This window comes from Metarhizium acridum, assembly GCF_019434415.1.
Source record: "Metarhizium acridum strain ARSEF 324 chromosome Unknown scaffold_568, whole genome shotgun sequence".
Lineage (NCBI taxonomy): Eukaryota > Fungi > Ascomycota > Sordariomycetes > Hypocreales > Clavicipitaceae > Metarhizium > Metarhizium acridum.
This window is the reverse complement of record NW_027094041.1, coordinates 72,212-85,753: the sequence shown is the minus strand read 5'-3', so window position 1 is coordinate 85,753 and position 13,542 is coordinate 72,212. Positions and strand designations below refer to the sequence as shown.

The following is a 13,542-nucleotide window of genomic DNA, read 5'->3' as shown; positions in this document are numbered from 1 at the left end:
CGGTGATTGGTGACTTGTGTCGACGGACTTGGTTTACATGTCAACAGGGCCGAATACAGAAATGGATTGGGGATCGTCTATTACTTGCGGACATGTGGCTGCCAAGAAACGTCGACAGCATCTGGTTGATGGATGCATCACACCAGTCCACATTGACTATATACGTGGGAAGACAAACGCCGTGTGGTACCTATTTCTGTCACATCATGTACACAAAAGCTCACGCGCGTCCCCCTCTCTTCCAAATTCGCTCCCGCGCCACGAACAAAAGGCTGACGGCCAGGCCCAGGCCCGCCAAGCCAACGCCCATATAAAGAGCCCCCCTGAACCCCCTCAGCTGCGCGTCGGGCGTGGCTCCGTCCCCGTGCACCTGGACCTCGACGGTGCCGGCGAATCCCACGCCCAGGGCGATGCCGTAGTTGACGACGGTGTTGACCAGGCTCGCGCCCACGCCCTGGTGGCGCTTGGGGACGGTGTTGGACAGGATCAGGGTGGCGGCCGGGAAGCTCATGTCCATGCCAAAGGGCATGACAATCATGGACACAAACGTCTGGCCCCAGTAGACCTGGTCGGCGGGGGTGGTGGCGGTCAGGACGGAGCCGAGGGTGAAGGCGGACAGGGCCATGGCCATGACGTACGGCGGGCGGACCTGCAGCGGCCCCAGCAGCTTGCCGGTGACGACGGCGGCGCAGGCGCCCGAGAAGACGACGGGGAGGAACCAGGCCGTGGTGAGCAGCGGCGACAGGCCGCGGACGTCCTGCAGCAGCTGCACCAGGTACAGGGTCCAGACGCCAAACGACGCCCAGCCGCAGGCCACGGCGCCCAGCACAAAGGCCACGTCGGCGCTGACGGTGTCGAGGGGCAGCAGCGGCCTGGGGCTGAGGCGGAACTCGACGACGGCAAAGGCGGCGAAGAGCAGCAGGCCCAGCACCAGGGGCACGACGACGACGGGCGTGCCCCAGCCGCTGACGGGCGCCTGGGTCCAGGCAAAGTTGAAGAGCACGAGGGCGACGACGCCGACCAGCGCGCCGGCGAGGTCCAGCGCCTCGGCCCAGCCCCTCCAGGTGCGCGGCGGCGCCTCCCGGGGCGGCAGGTCGGGGATGGCGAAGCGGCCGGCCAGCGTCAGGAGCGCCAGCCAGGCGGCCATGGCCCACAGCGCCCACGGCCACCAGGCCAGCGTCAGCAGCGACGCAAAGAGGCCGCCGACGACGCCGCCGATCGGGGCGACGGCGCCGAAAAAGGCAAACACCATGGCCTTGCGGTGGCCCGGCGCGTAGGAGGCGCCCAGGATGGCCAGCGCGTTGGGCAGGCAGATGGCCGGGCCGATGCCCTGCAGCACGCGGCTGAAGACGGCCAGCGTGTAGCTGCTGTAGACGCTGAGCCCGGCCACCAGCGACCACAGCGAGAACCACGCCAGGCCCGTCAGCAGCATGCGCTTGTAGCCGAAGATGTCGCCGAGCCGCCCGGAGAAGAGGATGAAGGTGCCCACCGTGAGCGAGTAGCCGCCCACGAGCCACGCGAGCCGCGGCGGCGAGTCGACGTGGAAGCTCTCGCCAATGGTGCGCAGGAGCACGAGCGTGCCCATGTAGGCGGCCTCTGCAGGGTGTTAGCCGTCAATCCATTTTTTTTTTTTTTGGGTGTGGTGGTTTGGGGGGAGGGATTTGACCAACGGGTGCAAAACTGCGCCATGCACACAACGGCCACAAACGCGGCCTCGCGCGTCAATGAGAGCGACTCCGACACCCAGATGGACTCGGCCGTCGACAGCCGCTGCGACAGCCGGATGCCCTCTTGGCCCGGGCTCTCGCCGTCCCGGGACTTGTCGTCGCTGAGCGTCGAGCTCATGGCGATGGGAGTGATGCTCGCGGGGGGAGGATGTGTGTGTGAAACAGGACGGACGCTGTGACACATGCACGCAGGACGGGGAGGGGGATGGCCTTCTAGAAAATTAAAAACGGCAGTGACACATATACATATACGCGTCAGGACGGGGGATATGAAATCATGCGCCAGGGGGGCGTGAACACCCCGATTCGCGGATATCCTCGTATCGCCGCTGGCCCCCCCTTTTTTGCGTCTTGACGGCTGTTGGAGTTTTTGCGTAAGGGGTCTAGTGTCAATGTAAGACGTGGTGGGGGAGCCGCGCAGCTACCCGGTGCCCTGCGGATGCGCTGACGAAATGGACAAATCGGCATCCCACTACCCGGATGCTATCAATATGTGTGTGTGCGGCGGCCCGGCGTGGCATCGGGACCCGTCGGACGAATCGGGGGGCGCGGACCAGGCAGGGATGACGAGGGGACTCTTTTGGACGGCACTTGGAGCCCTGCCATGGATTGTCGAGTTGACCCGTGGTGTCTGGTGGGATAATGTCTGGTTTTGCGGTGTCTTGGAGTTGACCAAGGGCTTGTATGGTTGATGCCTGGTTGTGAATAAGTGTATACCGGTACGGAGTGAGTACTAGTAGGTGGTCAGCTACGATGTGCAGAGTCCAAGACTTTTGATCCGCCGCACATCACCTCAGCCTTACGGGTCGGCAGAATCTCGTGAGTCTCGGGATGCTGCAGGTGTTTGTGAAGCCGCACGTGTGGCTTTGACTTGATGTATGAGACATCGGCTCCACTTTTGGTACCAGCCTATTATGACGCGCCCGTGAAGCAGCAGCATGAACGCGTCTTCTGCTGCACTCAAGGTAGATGAAGCAGTCAAGGTCTTCATTTCTCTTTTTTTTTTTTTTTTTTTTTTATCAACCTACCCCCATGCTCGTATACGCAGTGCATCAGGTAGAGCCCAATAAATTACACACCGTGTGTCTGGCCGTACCGAAACCTGACGTACTGAACAAACATGATGCTGCAAACGCATCGCGATGCGTATCACTTTTCCTCGTTATCTTCGACGTTGGCATCCACCAATCATACCACTATTAGGCTTATACTTGTTTCGTGAAGCCGCTCAAATACTCGTTGCATATGCTGCATCGCATGTGCACTTCGTGTATTCGCACCGCCGTGACGTGTTTGTTCCCTAGGTGTTTGTCTTTGTTCCATGCTTCGTCGGTACGGGCCGCCATATGACGGGACAGGTTCTGCCGTAAGCGCCCCTTTGACACATGTCAAACTGCCCTTTGTTCGCATCGGCCTCAGACACCTGTTTTGTACATGTCGAGCACGAGTTTGCATGTCCTCGGCACGCCGCGCCGACAGACGCGATCCACCAGCCGCAGCTCATTGTTGTCAAGTGTGTTTGCTCCTGTTCAAATACGATTCAACTGCCACGCGCCTGCTGCTGACCATCACATGCGTTCATCACCAGTCATTATGACAAGGCCGAACAAGAGCACAGGACCAATTGTCACGGCCGTCTCATGACTGGTGGGGGTATCCTGCAAGGAGGGCGCCCGTAGATTCGACGATATGAAGATACTTTGGACAACTTTTATCCAGCCTCACTCAATAAACGAGCAACAGGAGCAGCCAACACCCGTGAAGATGACGGCGGGTGCGGAAAACAAGGGGGGAGGCATAAGCTTGGACTCGTGGCTTGCGTTGAGTGAACAGCTGGGGAACTGGTGTGCGCTGATGCCCATCGCCAAGGAAGTTTGGAGTGTGTTCAGGAGCAGTATCACGACCACGCAGGGCCACCACGGTCAAGAAACGTACAAGGCTTGGAACGCTCCCCCTTTCCATGCGGTCACCGGGCAATTCTGTCAACGCCCTCAACCACCGCGCAGCCAAGTTATTCGACAACGTCTTCTCACTTTACCTCTACACCACCCACTCAACAATAAAGCGACGCTGAGCTTGGAAGTCTACTTCACCCCGTACACCCGGAAAAGAAAAACTGCTACAGCCATCCCAGGCCGCTTCAAAGATGAGCTCCCACGCAGACACGCCATTCACCATTCACCTTTTATGGTACCGTTCGACGGAATGGGCGTTGGCATTTGGGCACGTGGACGAGCCGCCAGAGTGGTGTGACGCCTACGGGCCGGCATACCAAAACGGCGTGGTAGCGCGGCACTTTAGATTCGCCAGGAACAGCCCGACACAACCGCTCGTCCGCATGGCCCTGCCACTATGCACCGTTAATGAAGCTACAATGACGGACATTACACGGCAAATTTTCTTCTACTTCGACGTTGGCGACATCGAGACCGCCAAATCGTTCATTATCAAAGCTTGGGACTGGCTTCGTCGTGAGAAAGTTGTATCCGAGGAAACACATTCCGAGGCCCAGCGCAAGCTGGAAATATGCGACGCGGCACCTCAGGAGACGGACGAGCAAATCTACAAAGTCGTTCAAAGCGAGGGTGGAGTATTCGTTGGGAAAGACTGCAGGGAGTTGTGGTCTAAAGGAAAGCTTGTTAGAAAATGGAAACGCTGCTGCGACCAGTGGTGCGAAGTGGGGATATAAGACACCAGACATGGTTCAGAAGGGGCTTTGTCCAACTAGGCAACTACTTCACCGGCTAGCTTGGTGGCTTGGTACGGTTTTCCCCCTCTTTACGTCTTACAGGAGGATATACTGGTTATATGGGAGTGACGAATGAATCGAATACCTTGTACTTGTATTCCTTTTTTTTCCCCTTGTCATGTGTCTGCTATCAACTACTACAATATCGTCTATTTTCTAGTAATTATGAAAACGCTAAATAAGAAAGAACCGCTTCTTACAGCCATCTCGTAACCAGTAGTGCTCAGTGAGAAAACTACTTGGACCCTTTTATAGGCTCCAGGGCTTTTAACGCATCGCGATGCGTTGATAATATATAACGCGGCATCTTCTAATTCACCGGCTTGGGTGCGGCTAGGTACTATGTGATTTTCACTGGTCCCTACCTTACGTAGTGCTAGTATGAGCGTTTAGATGGATTAGGTAAAATTCAAAACTTGACGAAGATAACGGCGGGTGTGAGTCTCGATGGGAGGACACGTATCTCAAAGGGGAAGGGTCCAAGTTTGAATTCATCGCTTGTTCAGTCAACCTCGCGTAGTCGGCGTGAGCTGACGTCCAGAGTGTGTTCAGGAGCAGTATCACGACCATGCAGGGCAACAGCCTCGTCTATGCACTGACTGGACGTCCAGAGTGTGTTCAGGAGCAGTATCACGACCATGCAGGGCAACAGCCTCGTCCATGCACTGACGGGACGTCCAGAGTGTGTTCAGGAGCAATATCACGGCCAAAAAAAAGTATAAAAGGCTTAGAACCCTCCCCTTCTCCCCCTTCTTTACAACCACCATCCAATCTTGTCAACATACTCAAATTATCAAAAGACTGAGTTATTCCACAACATCTTACTTTACCTTTACACCTCGTGCTTCTTAAAAACAAGACGAAACCGCACTTGATACTCGACTTTACCACGTACACCTGAAGGACACACAAAAAAAAAAAAGAAAAACCCACGATCCACCGCTCCCCAGATCGTTCAAAATGAGCTCCAACACAGCCTCGACTTCTCAACAGACCCAGAGCCAAGACAAACCGCAGCTCGACGTTTGCCTTGTATGGAGCGGCAGGGGCAAGTGGGCGTTTGGACTTGGAGCACAGGGCTCATGCACACACCCCGACGAGGAGACGGCGGCTTTCGTCGTCTACGGGCCGGCTTTTACTCCAGGCAAGGTCGACGAAGAATATCCCCTGCGGGTAACTGAGAACTGCCCGAATCGACCCGAACCAAGGGTATATGCAAAGATTTGCAACATTGACGCCGATAAGCGGAACGACTTTAAAACGACGATTCTCGCATTCCACCCGAATGTAGAATCATTCCGCGTGGAAGCGAATAAAAGCCCTCTAGTTTTCATGGTACACGCATGGGACTATGTTTATCGGCAGGGAGTCCTCAATAAAAGTCAGTACAATGATGGGAGGGAGGCTTTTTGCAAGTGCGTTTCGGAGACCGCCGAGGCGCACAACGCTCGCTCGCTCGCTCGAGAGAATGGAGGAACAATTCGCAGGCGCGGCCGGTCGCCACAGAGATGGCGGGAGGAGAGTAGACGCATCTATCCGTAGTTTTCTTGCATTCGGATTACGGCGCGGCAGAAACCCACGACTAAGACCAGGCGGTTGAGGGGGGTTTTGTCCAACTGCAACTACCTCGCTGGCTGGCTTGGTAGCTTGGTACGGTTTTTCCGCTCTCCATGTGCTGTGGGAGGATACACTTGGCCATGCGGGAGTTGTTGAGAATTGAATATTCTTGTTTATTGGCCGCAACAAGATGGGACCGTGACGCCGAATTTGAGCCACGGTTGCACAGATGAAATCGCTGGGAAACTTGCCGCGGCTGCCACCACTCCGGACTGTGGACACAGTCTTCATAGTTTGGCGTTTGCTGCAAAGCCCCTTCTACAAATTTATCCCGCCATTGAAGCCCTTGCACGACAATCTCACGCGGCCTCAAGGCCTTTTCCACCCAGACTTGAAGCCGACAAGATTCATCACCCGCATGTCGAATAAGCTGCTGCGGTGTTAGGGCCCACACAATCACGTGTGGGGCACCATATTGCTGTTGCTACGCTGGCACTCTTTAGCTAGCTCTTTTCTTTTGATACATGATCAACTTCATCACTTCTTTTAGCTCTCTTGCAATACAACTTGTCAGTTGCATCACGAGCTCTTGTGACCTCGTTATAGCTCCCTTCCGCGGTCCCTCACATCCGGCCCCGTACCTTGCACGCGAAATGCCAATTTATTTTGGAACAGAATGTCTACTTTTATTAAAGTGTAGAGTGCTTATGCTGTACCACTGCCAGATTGTATAGAGAGTTTCTTCCCCCATTCTGCAAGTAATCCTCATGCTTCTACTTCCGTACTTCTAGGTGCTGCACCTAGGCATCCTCTTCTCGAATGCCTCATGGCAGCAGTCTCTTGGGTGTGCGAGGATAATACGCCGCGAGGTGCACGCTTGGCAGCCCCAGAATCCACGCAACCACGCGATCAAGACCAATGCCACCTCCGCCATGCGGCGGCACACCGACCTGTTGAAACGTCGTCAAGTACTCCTTGATGCCGCCACTTTTCGGGTCCACACCCTTGGCGCGGATGCGGGCCTCGAGTTCAACCGGGTCATGAATTCGTTGACCGCCCGAGAGCACCTCCTGCCCACGGAGGAACATGTCATAGGCATTTGTAACACGGACACCATCTCCTACCGTAGTACCGGCATCGTCAAGCTTGGCATAGAACGGCCGCGCCGTCTCAGGGAACTTGTCAACGACGAAAAAGTCCGTCTTGTACTTGGCACGAACGACTTGGCCAAGGGCCTTCTCTTGAGGGGTGCTCATATCTTCGTCGTCGCGTACATTTGCGAACTCGGGGGGTCCTTCCTCTCGCAAAAGCTTTTGTGCCTCGGCAAAGGTCAAGCGGACTTCTTTGCCTGGCTCGGGAAGGAGGAGCGGTTCCGAATGGTAAACGGATCGGACTGTCTCAATTTCGTTTGCACATCGCTCTGTATTGGCGGCAAATCCGGTTAGAACATGTACGCAAGCCAGGAATTCTGAAATAATCTCGGCAACTACTATGTAGACGAATGCTGACCTTGGATTCCGCGAAAGATGGACAACAGCACACCCTCCAGTATGGAAAGAACTTCGGTGTAAGAATCCTTGATCTCCATCTCAAGATCAAGCCCTGTAAACTCGGTCATGTGCCTCGGCGTGTTGGAGTTTTCGGCCCTGAAAACGGGGCCTATGCTGAACACACGCTCCCTGCCTCCTGCAATCTCGAATTGTTTGTAGAATTGGGGCGACTGGGCAAGAAAGGCCTCCTCGCCGAAATATGCGAGTCGAAAGACGTTTCCGCCGCCCTCGGACGCCGCACCGATGAGGCAGGGCGGTTCAAATTCCTTGAAGCCGCGGGATTCGAGGTATGAGCGAAAGAGCCTCTTCACTTCGATGCGGATATCCTGTGCCGTGTTAATGAGTACCCAATTCATAGCCCATCAACAAAACAGACGTACCGCAATGGCCTGCTGAACGGGAGCGCGCTTGTGCATGGCAATGTTGTCGAGATGCGTGAGCATGCTTGCGGCTGGCGCCGTATGCTCGGAAGCGGCGTCGGCAACCTTCCCGGCGTCAACATCTCCCGCCTGTTCACTCTCGTCGCTAAAGTTGACGATGGGCTGGCTTGCGGTTCCTATAGTCATTCCAAGTACGGCGGGAGCTGGCGCGAGCACGAAACACTTTGTGATGTGAAGCTCGAATCCCGAGACTCGGCAGCTCTTGACGGGTTCGAGAGGTTTCTTCACCTTGGCCTCGACGGCTACAAAGCTCTCGGGGTTGATGCTGGCTACCCATTTCACCATACGTCGACTGACAAGGGGCTCCTGGTCAGAGGCCATAATGACGCCCTGGATGTCCCAGTTGCCCCCTTTGCGGAGCTCAACAAATCCCATCTTGGCACTCTGTACGCGAGACTTTTGAAGCCATGCGCGCACAATGACCGTCTTTTCATTGTAGGTTTCGTCAATGGAGCGTATTTCGACTTCTTGGGCGTCCTGACTGAAGGCCGAGGCCGTGGTCTGCCTGTTCCCGTAGTTGTCTTTGGCGGGGTCGTCCTCGAGATTGACGGCGGCGGCTGCGGCAGCGAGTTCTGCAGCACGCTGGGCTTTCAAAGCCTCCTTCTTCGCCTTGGCCTCGGCCTTCTTCGCGCCCTTCTTTGACGTGGGAGCGCTCGACTCTTCCATGATGCTGGTGTTTGTCGTAATTGGTGACTGTAGGCAATATGCAAAAAAAAAATCCATACGGTTGAGGGGTCGTGGAGGGGTAACGAGGGGCAGAGTCATAACTACTACCACGTGACACTTTATTGATTCCTTGGCCCCCTGATCCAAGTTGAGATGCACACTCGGTACTTGCCAACTAGGCTGAGGTTGGGTACCATGAGAGGACTATCCGAGGATTACCTACCAGACCCTTTACACGAGCAGTGAGACAATTGAATAGCGCAGGAGAGCACGGTCCGCGGGGCAGGCAGCGGAGCGATATTTCAAGGAATAACCCTAACCCCAACCATAACCAAAACATCAAGAGTTGCAAGGCACCAGTGGCAGGCATTGATTCCAAAGCCAAACATGTATCAGTCGAGCCAAAGAACAGCAAGTGATGAATTTCTTGCTAGTTGACACCGTGTCATCGCCATGTCGATTGCTTCCCTCTGCTGAGACAAGGTTTGACGGTGGCTTCGCGTGGCTGTCTGCCTGAGAACCATTACGAATTGACGGGCGGATGAACTCACAAATCATCCAACCCAACCCACTGCAAACCAGATGAAGAGGCCATCATGATCAAGTTGATCAATCTCATCGCCATCACGGCCGCTGTCACAGCTGCTGCCGGTGAAACGGTTCCTGTTTACTACCTGATTCGCCACGCAGAAAAGAATGCAGACGGGACAATATCCGCACAGGGCCGGCAGCGCGAGCAGTGCTTGGTGAAGCTTTTCAGCAGGAACAGCAAATACAACATCCAGCACATCATGGTGCAGACACCGTATCCAGGAGGTATATCTCGCCTTTTCCGTTGTTGAAATCCTAATAATAATGCTAACTTTGTCTCCTTTGCCGGAAAGATTCTGCCCAAGACCACACCACCCAGCGTCCATACAACACCACCCTGCCGCTGGCTGAGTCGCTCGGCATCAGGATTGACCATCCTTGCAATTATACTGATACGTCGTGCGCTGGTCAAGCAGCTTTGAGCTACACTGGTCCCGGTAACGTGCTCATCGCCTGGGAGCACCAACACCTGCCGGCTGTTGCGGAAGCTATCGGCGGCCAGGACGTGCCAAGTTACCCCGGTGAGAATGAACCATACTGGTGCCGACTGTTGGTGTCGCTAACGAGCTGCTAGATTCGCACTTTGACCTCATATATAACCAGCCACTGCCGTACACAAAGGTAACAGTTACCTCCCAAGATTGCGCTGCCATCGGTACGGCCAGCATGAACAGTTCGAGTACAACCAGTGCGACCGGTTCAGCCACTTCATCCAACGTCGCACGGCAGGCAAATACACCGAAATGGACTTTTAGTATTGTTGCCGTCGGTATCGCGGCCCTGATCTCTTTGTAGAATGAGTGATGCTTGAAATGGGCTCGAGTGATGGCAGCAGCTTTTTGTCGCTTCTTCCATGTGTTTAGGTTCTTTATCCGTGGGATTTGGACCATACCTTCGTTAAAGATCATACTAGCTTTTCAATTAACCTAGATCAACTGACTGTAAAGACTCGGCACCGGGTACGGAAGAGTGTCGGGTCGATAGGCAGAAGTTGCGCTGGCAGAATCACGAATCCAGCAAGTATGCGTTACCAAAATATGAAACTTTGTCCGTCCAGGCCTCGGAAGATGTGCCAAAATCAATAGCAAGTCGTTCTCATTGCTCAATAACAGGAGAACATGCTAAATGTATCCAAAGCAGTGAGGCTATTTCCATAAATAATACCAGTAGTTTGATTTGGACACTCCTGAAAGACTTCCATCGCCTTCTCTACTGCAGAACTGTGACCTGGCAAGCGAAGCAGACCTAGCCAACTGATATCTGTTCTCCATGGCACGACTGCTTCCGTCTGCGCTGACACTGGTAATATACGAGCTTCCTAGACCCGAGCAACGCTTTTGGCTCCCACGCAACCCAACAATGTGCGGGTTTCAGAACGCATCGCGAGTTGGCGGGGCCGGAGGCATGATCATTTCAAGTCTCGCCAATCCCAGGACGAACTTTCCCAGTTTGTACAGTTGGCTGATCTCTTGTACCTTGAGATAGATCCAACCAACCTTCTTTCTGCACCCTGCGCAAGAGATACCACGAATGACGTGCCAACCCGTGCTCATGAAAACCTGCATGGGACGTCCCGTGGCAATATTTTGGACTTGAGCGATGAGAATGGCCGGGCCATGTCGCCCAGTGAATCCTGCGGGCTCCATTAGTACAAATCGGTTTAGTGGTTTCCAGGGGGGCAAGGGAAAGCGTACTCTGCTCTCAACGTCTCTTTCATCGCCCAGAACAGTTCTGCACGTCTTGCAGAGGAGCATTTTGTAAGGCCCTGAACTCATGGTGATTGGCGGGGGGTTTCGTCACGCTTTGATTCAATGTTTCGGGATTGTAGAAGGAGAGGTTTAATATAAGAGTTGAGAATGTGTAAAGACTAACAAGGTTTGGGGGCCATGAAACTGACTTCTTCAAGATGGAACCAACTTTCAGGTTTGACGTGTCAAGTGGTTTCTCCATGAGGTCGACGGGAGTATACATTTCGCTGTAGCTTGGTTTAGCGCGAGATGGCTTCGAATAATGTTTTGTCCTTCTGGATGAGGCTAATAATTGTTTGGACCAAAGAGCAAAGGACTAGGCTTGGAAGTACATGATATGGAGCGTAATGTGGGTTATGAATTGTTTTTCCAAACCTGTAGAAGCAGAGAAGGACGCCACGCTATGTCAAATGGGCTTGTTTGCACATGGGTTTGGGTTCTCATCTTCTCAGACTTGTATAAGATGGCAAAGGTTCCCGGGATCGAAATTCCGGGTTGTACTTTGAGCCTAAATTACAGTGAGCACGCTCAAGAAACCTCTAGCTTGGTCATAGAATTACCGTACCAGCGTTGTGGCCTAGACGCCCGATATCTCTTGTTACGGTCGACTCATTACCAACAGCCTAGTCTCAATTGAGACGGGACTCGGGAACCAACTCACTTGGTCCTAGTACGGGGGGAAATCTTGATGGCTTCAAGCTTCAAACTCGCTTCTCCGCCCCACGTGGCGGATTGTCCGGCTTCAACTCACCACGTCGACGAATCCAGTATTCATGGAGCATGTCGTGCTTCCAAGCCGAGGTGCGCAGAGTAATGCGTCTGCACCATTCATTCTCTAGCCATGCTCGTCGGATAGGAAATGTGCATGGATCACGACTGCCGCCATGTCAGCTCGTCGCGCGACTCGCATCGCGAGGCCATGGCCAAGTCCGCCTTCAACGGACCTACAGCTCCCCCAATGTGGCCGCCAATAGCCCGGCTACGGCGCAAAAAGGGCTCTTCGACCTCGCCATCGACATCTCTCGGACGCCGATGAATGGCAATGTAGAGATGCAATTCACGCAGTTTAACCCCACGGGTGTAGCCACTTCCAAGAGCTTGACCAAGGTCGGCATCGCCCACGAGTACCTCTTGAGCGCTCGGGACTTGCGCATAATTGACCTGCCATCTAATGGATTTCCGCACATCCTGATCCGAGAAGACACCTTGCTGATGCACTTGTTCGATTTACGACTCCTCGTGCAGGCGGACAAGGTTCTGCTGTTCAACGTGGACGGCGTCGAGGACAACACCACCCGCCGCGTCTTCACCCACGATCTCGAAGCCAAGCTTCACAGGCCGCAAGCACCGTACAAAAGGGCAACCGAGGCGCTTGAGCTGCGTGTCGTAGAGGTCGCCCTTGCGTCGGTGACGTCGACCCTGGAAGCCGAGTACCTGCTCGTGAAGTGAGAGGTGTCGAGGGCCTTGAAAACCCTCGACCAGCAAATGGCGGACAAAGAAGGGGCGCTCGTCTACTCGGCGCTTCGAGAGCTGCTGGACATTTCTCGAAGACTCGCCCGCATCGAGAAGCGCGCGCGGCTCGTGCGCAATGCCATCCAAGAGGTGCTCAATGACGACGCGGACATGGCCGACATGTATCTCACCGACAAGCAGCGCGGCCAGCGCCACTTGGCCCACGAGCACCAAGAGGTAGAGTACCTGCTCGAGGCGTATTTCAAAGCCAACGATGCCATTGCGCAGGAAGCGGCCAGTCTGGCGGAGAATATCCAGAGGACAGAGGAGACGGTCAAGTCGATTCTGGACGTCCGGCGGAATCAAATCATGCTCCTGGAAGCCAAGGTGGAAATTGCCATGCTCAGCTTGGCCGCGGCAACGCTTGTAGCGGGCTGGTATGGCATGAATGTCATTAATTACTTTGAGCAGAGCCCTCTGGCGTTTGCAATACTCGCTTCGGGCTCCCTGGTTGGCAGTGCGCTGATATGGAGGTCCATGATTCGGCGTTTGCGGCTCATCCAACTGCGTACTACTAGAAGGGAATAGTTGTCTGTATAAGACGGTAGGAACAAATATGGTATACTTGTTGGCGCGCGGGGGCTTCCGAATGGGATGTTGGGTCGTATGCGAGTCGGGAAGTTTTCGTGACTAAAACCGGTGGGATTAAACCGAGAACATTTGATTGATTCGTACGTGCTCGATTCTACAAGTGATTTGATTAATATTCTGTGGCAGCTTTTTTGCACACAAAAATCAGAAAAGTAAGGAGAATCTACTTAATTGCAGCTTTTGTCAGAGGCCACAGAGAGAGAGCGCCAAGATGTGCACACATATCAGCTGGATATCGGGATATTCGGCCATGGGCCGCTATTGTTGCATCTTTTTTTCTCCGTGGCTCGGCGATTAAACCTGGTAAACACTCTGACAGCTTTACATATACTATAGAGACTTACTTCTCTTAATTGAAGTAATCAAGTTTCGCTCTTTTCAGCACTCTAAAGGTATCTTGGCCTGGAATCT

General features: G+C 54.2%; 7 protein-coding genes across 7 annotated transcripts; 5 read left to right on the top strand and 2 right to left on the bottom strand.

Moving 5' to 3' along the window:
- Positions 1-220: 220 nt before the first annotated feature.
- On the bottom strand, positions 221-2,061 carry ATR1_2 (multidrug-resistance type transporter aminotriazole resistance; the record flags this gene model as incomplete). Its single annotated transcript, XM_066121526.1, has 2 exons — positions 1,671-2,061; positions 221-1,596 (listed from the first exon to the last, which is right to left on the bottom strand). Exons 1-2 carry the CDS (start codon positions 1,909-1,911, stop codon positions 221-223), a joined length of 1,617 nt encoding a protein of 538 aa, XP_065973140.1. The 5' UTR covers positions 1,912-2,061.
- A 1,812-nt stretch (positions 2,062-3,873) lies between these two features.
- Positions 3,874-4,416, top strand: J3458_019497 (uncharacterized protein; the record flags this gene model as incomplete). The annotated part of the gene is made up of 1 exon (XM_007814955.2): positions 3,874-4,416. One exon carries the CDS (start codon positions 3,874-3,876, stop codon positions 4,414-4,416), a length of 543 nt encoding a protein of 180 aa, XP_007813146.2.
- A 924-nt stretch (positions 4,417-5,340) lies between these two features.
- Positions 5,341-6,018, top strand: J3458_019496 (uncharacterized protein; the record flags this gene model as incomplete). The annotated part of the gene is made up of 1 exon (XM_007814956.2): positions 5,341-6,018. The coding sequence occupies exon 1, from the start codon at positions 5,437-5,439 to the stop codon at positions 6,016-6,018; it is 582 nt and encodes a 193-aa protein (XP_007813147.2). The 5' UTR covers positions 5,341-5,436.
- A 507-nt stretch (positions 6,019-6,525) lies between these two features.
- J3458_019495 (uncharacterized protein) lies at positions 6,526-8,822 on the bottom strand. Its single transcript, XM_066121525.1, has 3 exons — positions 7,964-8,822; positions 7,543-7,909; positions 6,526-7,453 (listed from the first exon to the last, which is right to left on the bottom strand). The coding sequence occupies exons 1-3, from the start codon at positions 8,786-8,788 to the stop codon at positions 6,858-6,860; spliced, it is 1,788 nt and encodes a 595-aa protein (XP_065973139.1). The 5' UTR covers positions 8,789-8,822; the 3' UTR covers positions 6,526-6,857.
- A 23-nt stretch (positions 8,823-8,845) lies between these two features.
- On the top strand, positions 8,846-10,300 carry J3458_019494 (uncharacterized protein). The gene is made up of 3 exons (XM_007814958.2): positions 8,846-9,505; positions 9,574-9,801; positions 9,855-10,300. Exons 1-3 carry the CDS (start codon positions 9,286-9,288, stop codon positions 10,073-10,075), a joined length of 669 nt encoding a protein of 222 aa, XP_007813149.2. The 5' UTR covers positions 8,846-9,285; the 3' UTR covers positions 10,076-10,300.
- Positions 10,301-11,841: 1,541 nt separating this feature from the next.
- Positions 11,842-12,477, top strand: J3458_019493 (uncharacterized protein; the record flags this gene model as incomplete). Its single annotated transcript, XM_066121524.1, has 1 exon — positions 11,842-12,477. The coding sequence occupies one exon, from the start codon at positions 11,842-11,844 to the stop codon at positions 12,475-12,477; it is 636 nt and encodes a 211-aa protein (XP_065973138.1).
- Positions 12,478-12,513: 36 nt separating this feature from the next.
- On the top strand, positions 12,514-13,068 carry J3458_019492 (uncharacterized protein; the record flags this gene model as incomplete). Its single annotated transcript, XM_007814959.2, has 1 exon — positions 12,514-13,068. One exon carries the CDS (start codon positions 12,514-12,516, stop codon positions 13,066-13,068), a length of 555 nt encoding a protein of 184 aa, XP_007813150.2.
- Positions 13,069-13,542: the final 474 nt, after the last annotated feature.

What these genes read in the sequence shown, in the direction of transcription:
- J3458_019494 (XM_007814958.2), top strand. Translation starts at nt 9,286, where the DNA reads ATGATCAAGTTGATCAATCTCATCGCCATCACGGCCGCTGTCACAGCT. An exon ending in GCAGACACCGTATCCAGGAG is followed by an intron (nt 9,506 to 9,573) that starts GTATATCTCGCC and finishes TTTGCCGGAAAG; the next exon opens with ATTCTGCCCAAGACCACACC. An exon ending in GGACGTGCCAAGTTACCCCG is followed by an intron (nt 9,802 to 9,854) that starts GTGAGAATGAAC and finishes ACGAGCTGCTAG; the next exon opens with ATTCGCACTTTGACCTCATA.
- J3458_019495 (XM_066121525.1), bottom strand. Translation starts at nt 8,788, where the DNA reads ATGACTCTGCCCCTCGTTACCCCTCCACGACCCCTCAACCGTATGGAT. An exon ending in CCGTTCAGCAGGCCATTGCG is followed by an intron (nt 7,910 to 7,963) that starts GTACGTCTGTTT and finishes AACACGGCACAG; the next exon opens with GATATCCGCATCGAAGTGAA. An exon ending in CATCTTTCGCGGAATCCAAG is followed by an intron (nt 7,454 to 7,542) that starts GTCAGCATTCGT and finishes CCGCCAATACAG; the next exon opens with AGCGATGTGCAAACGAAATT.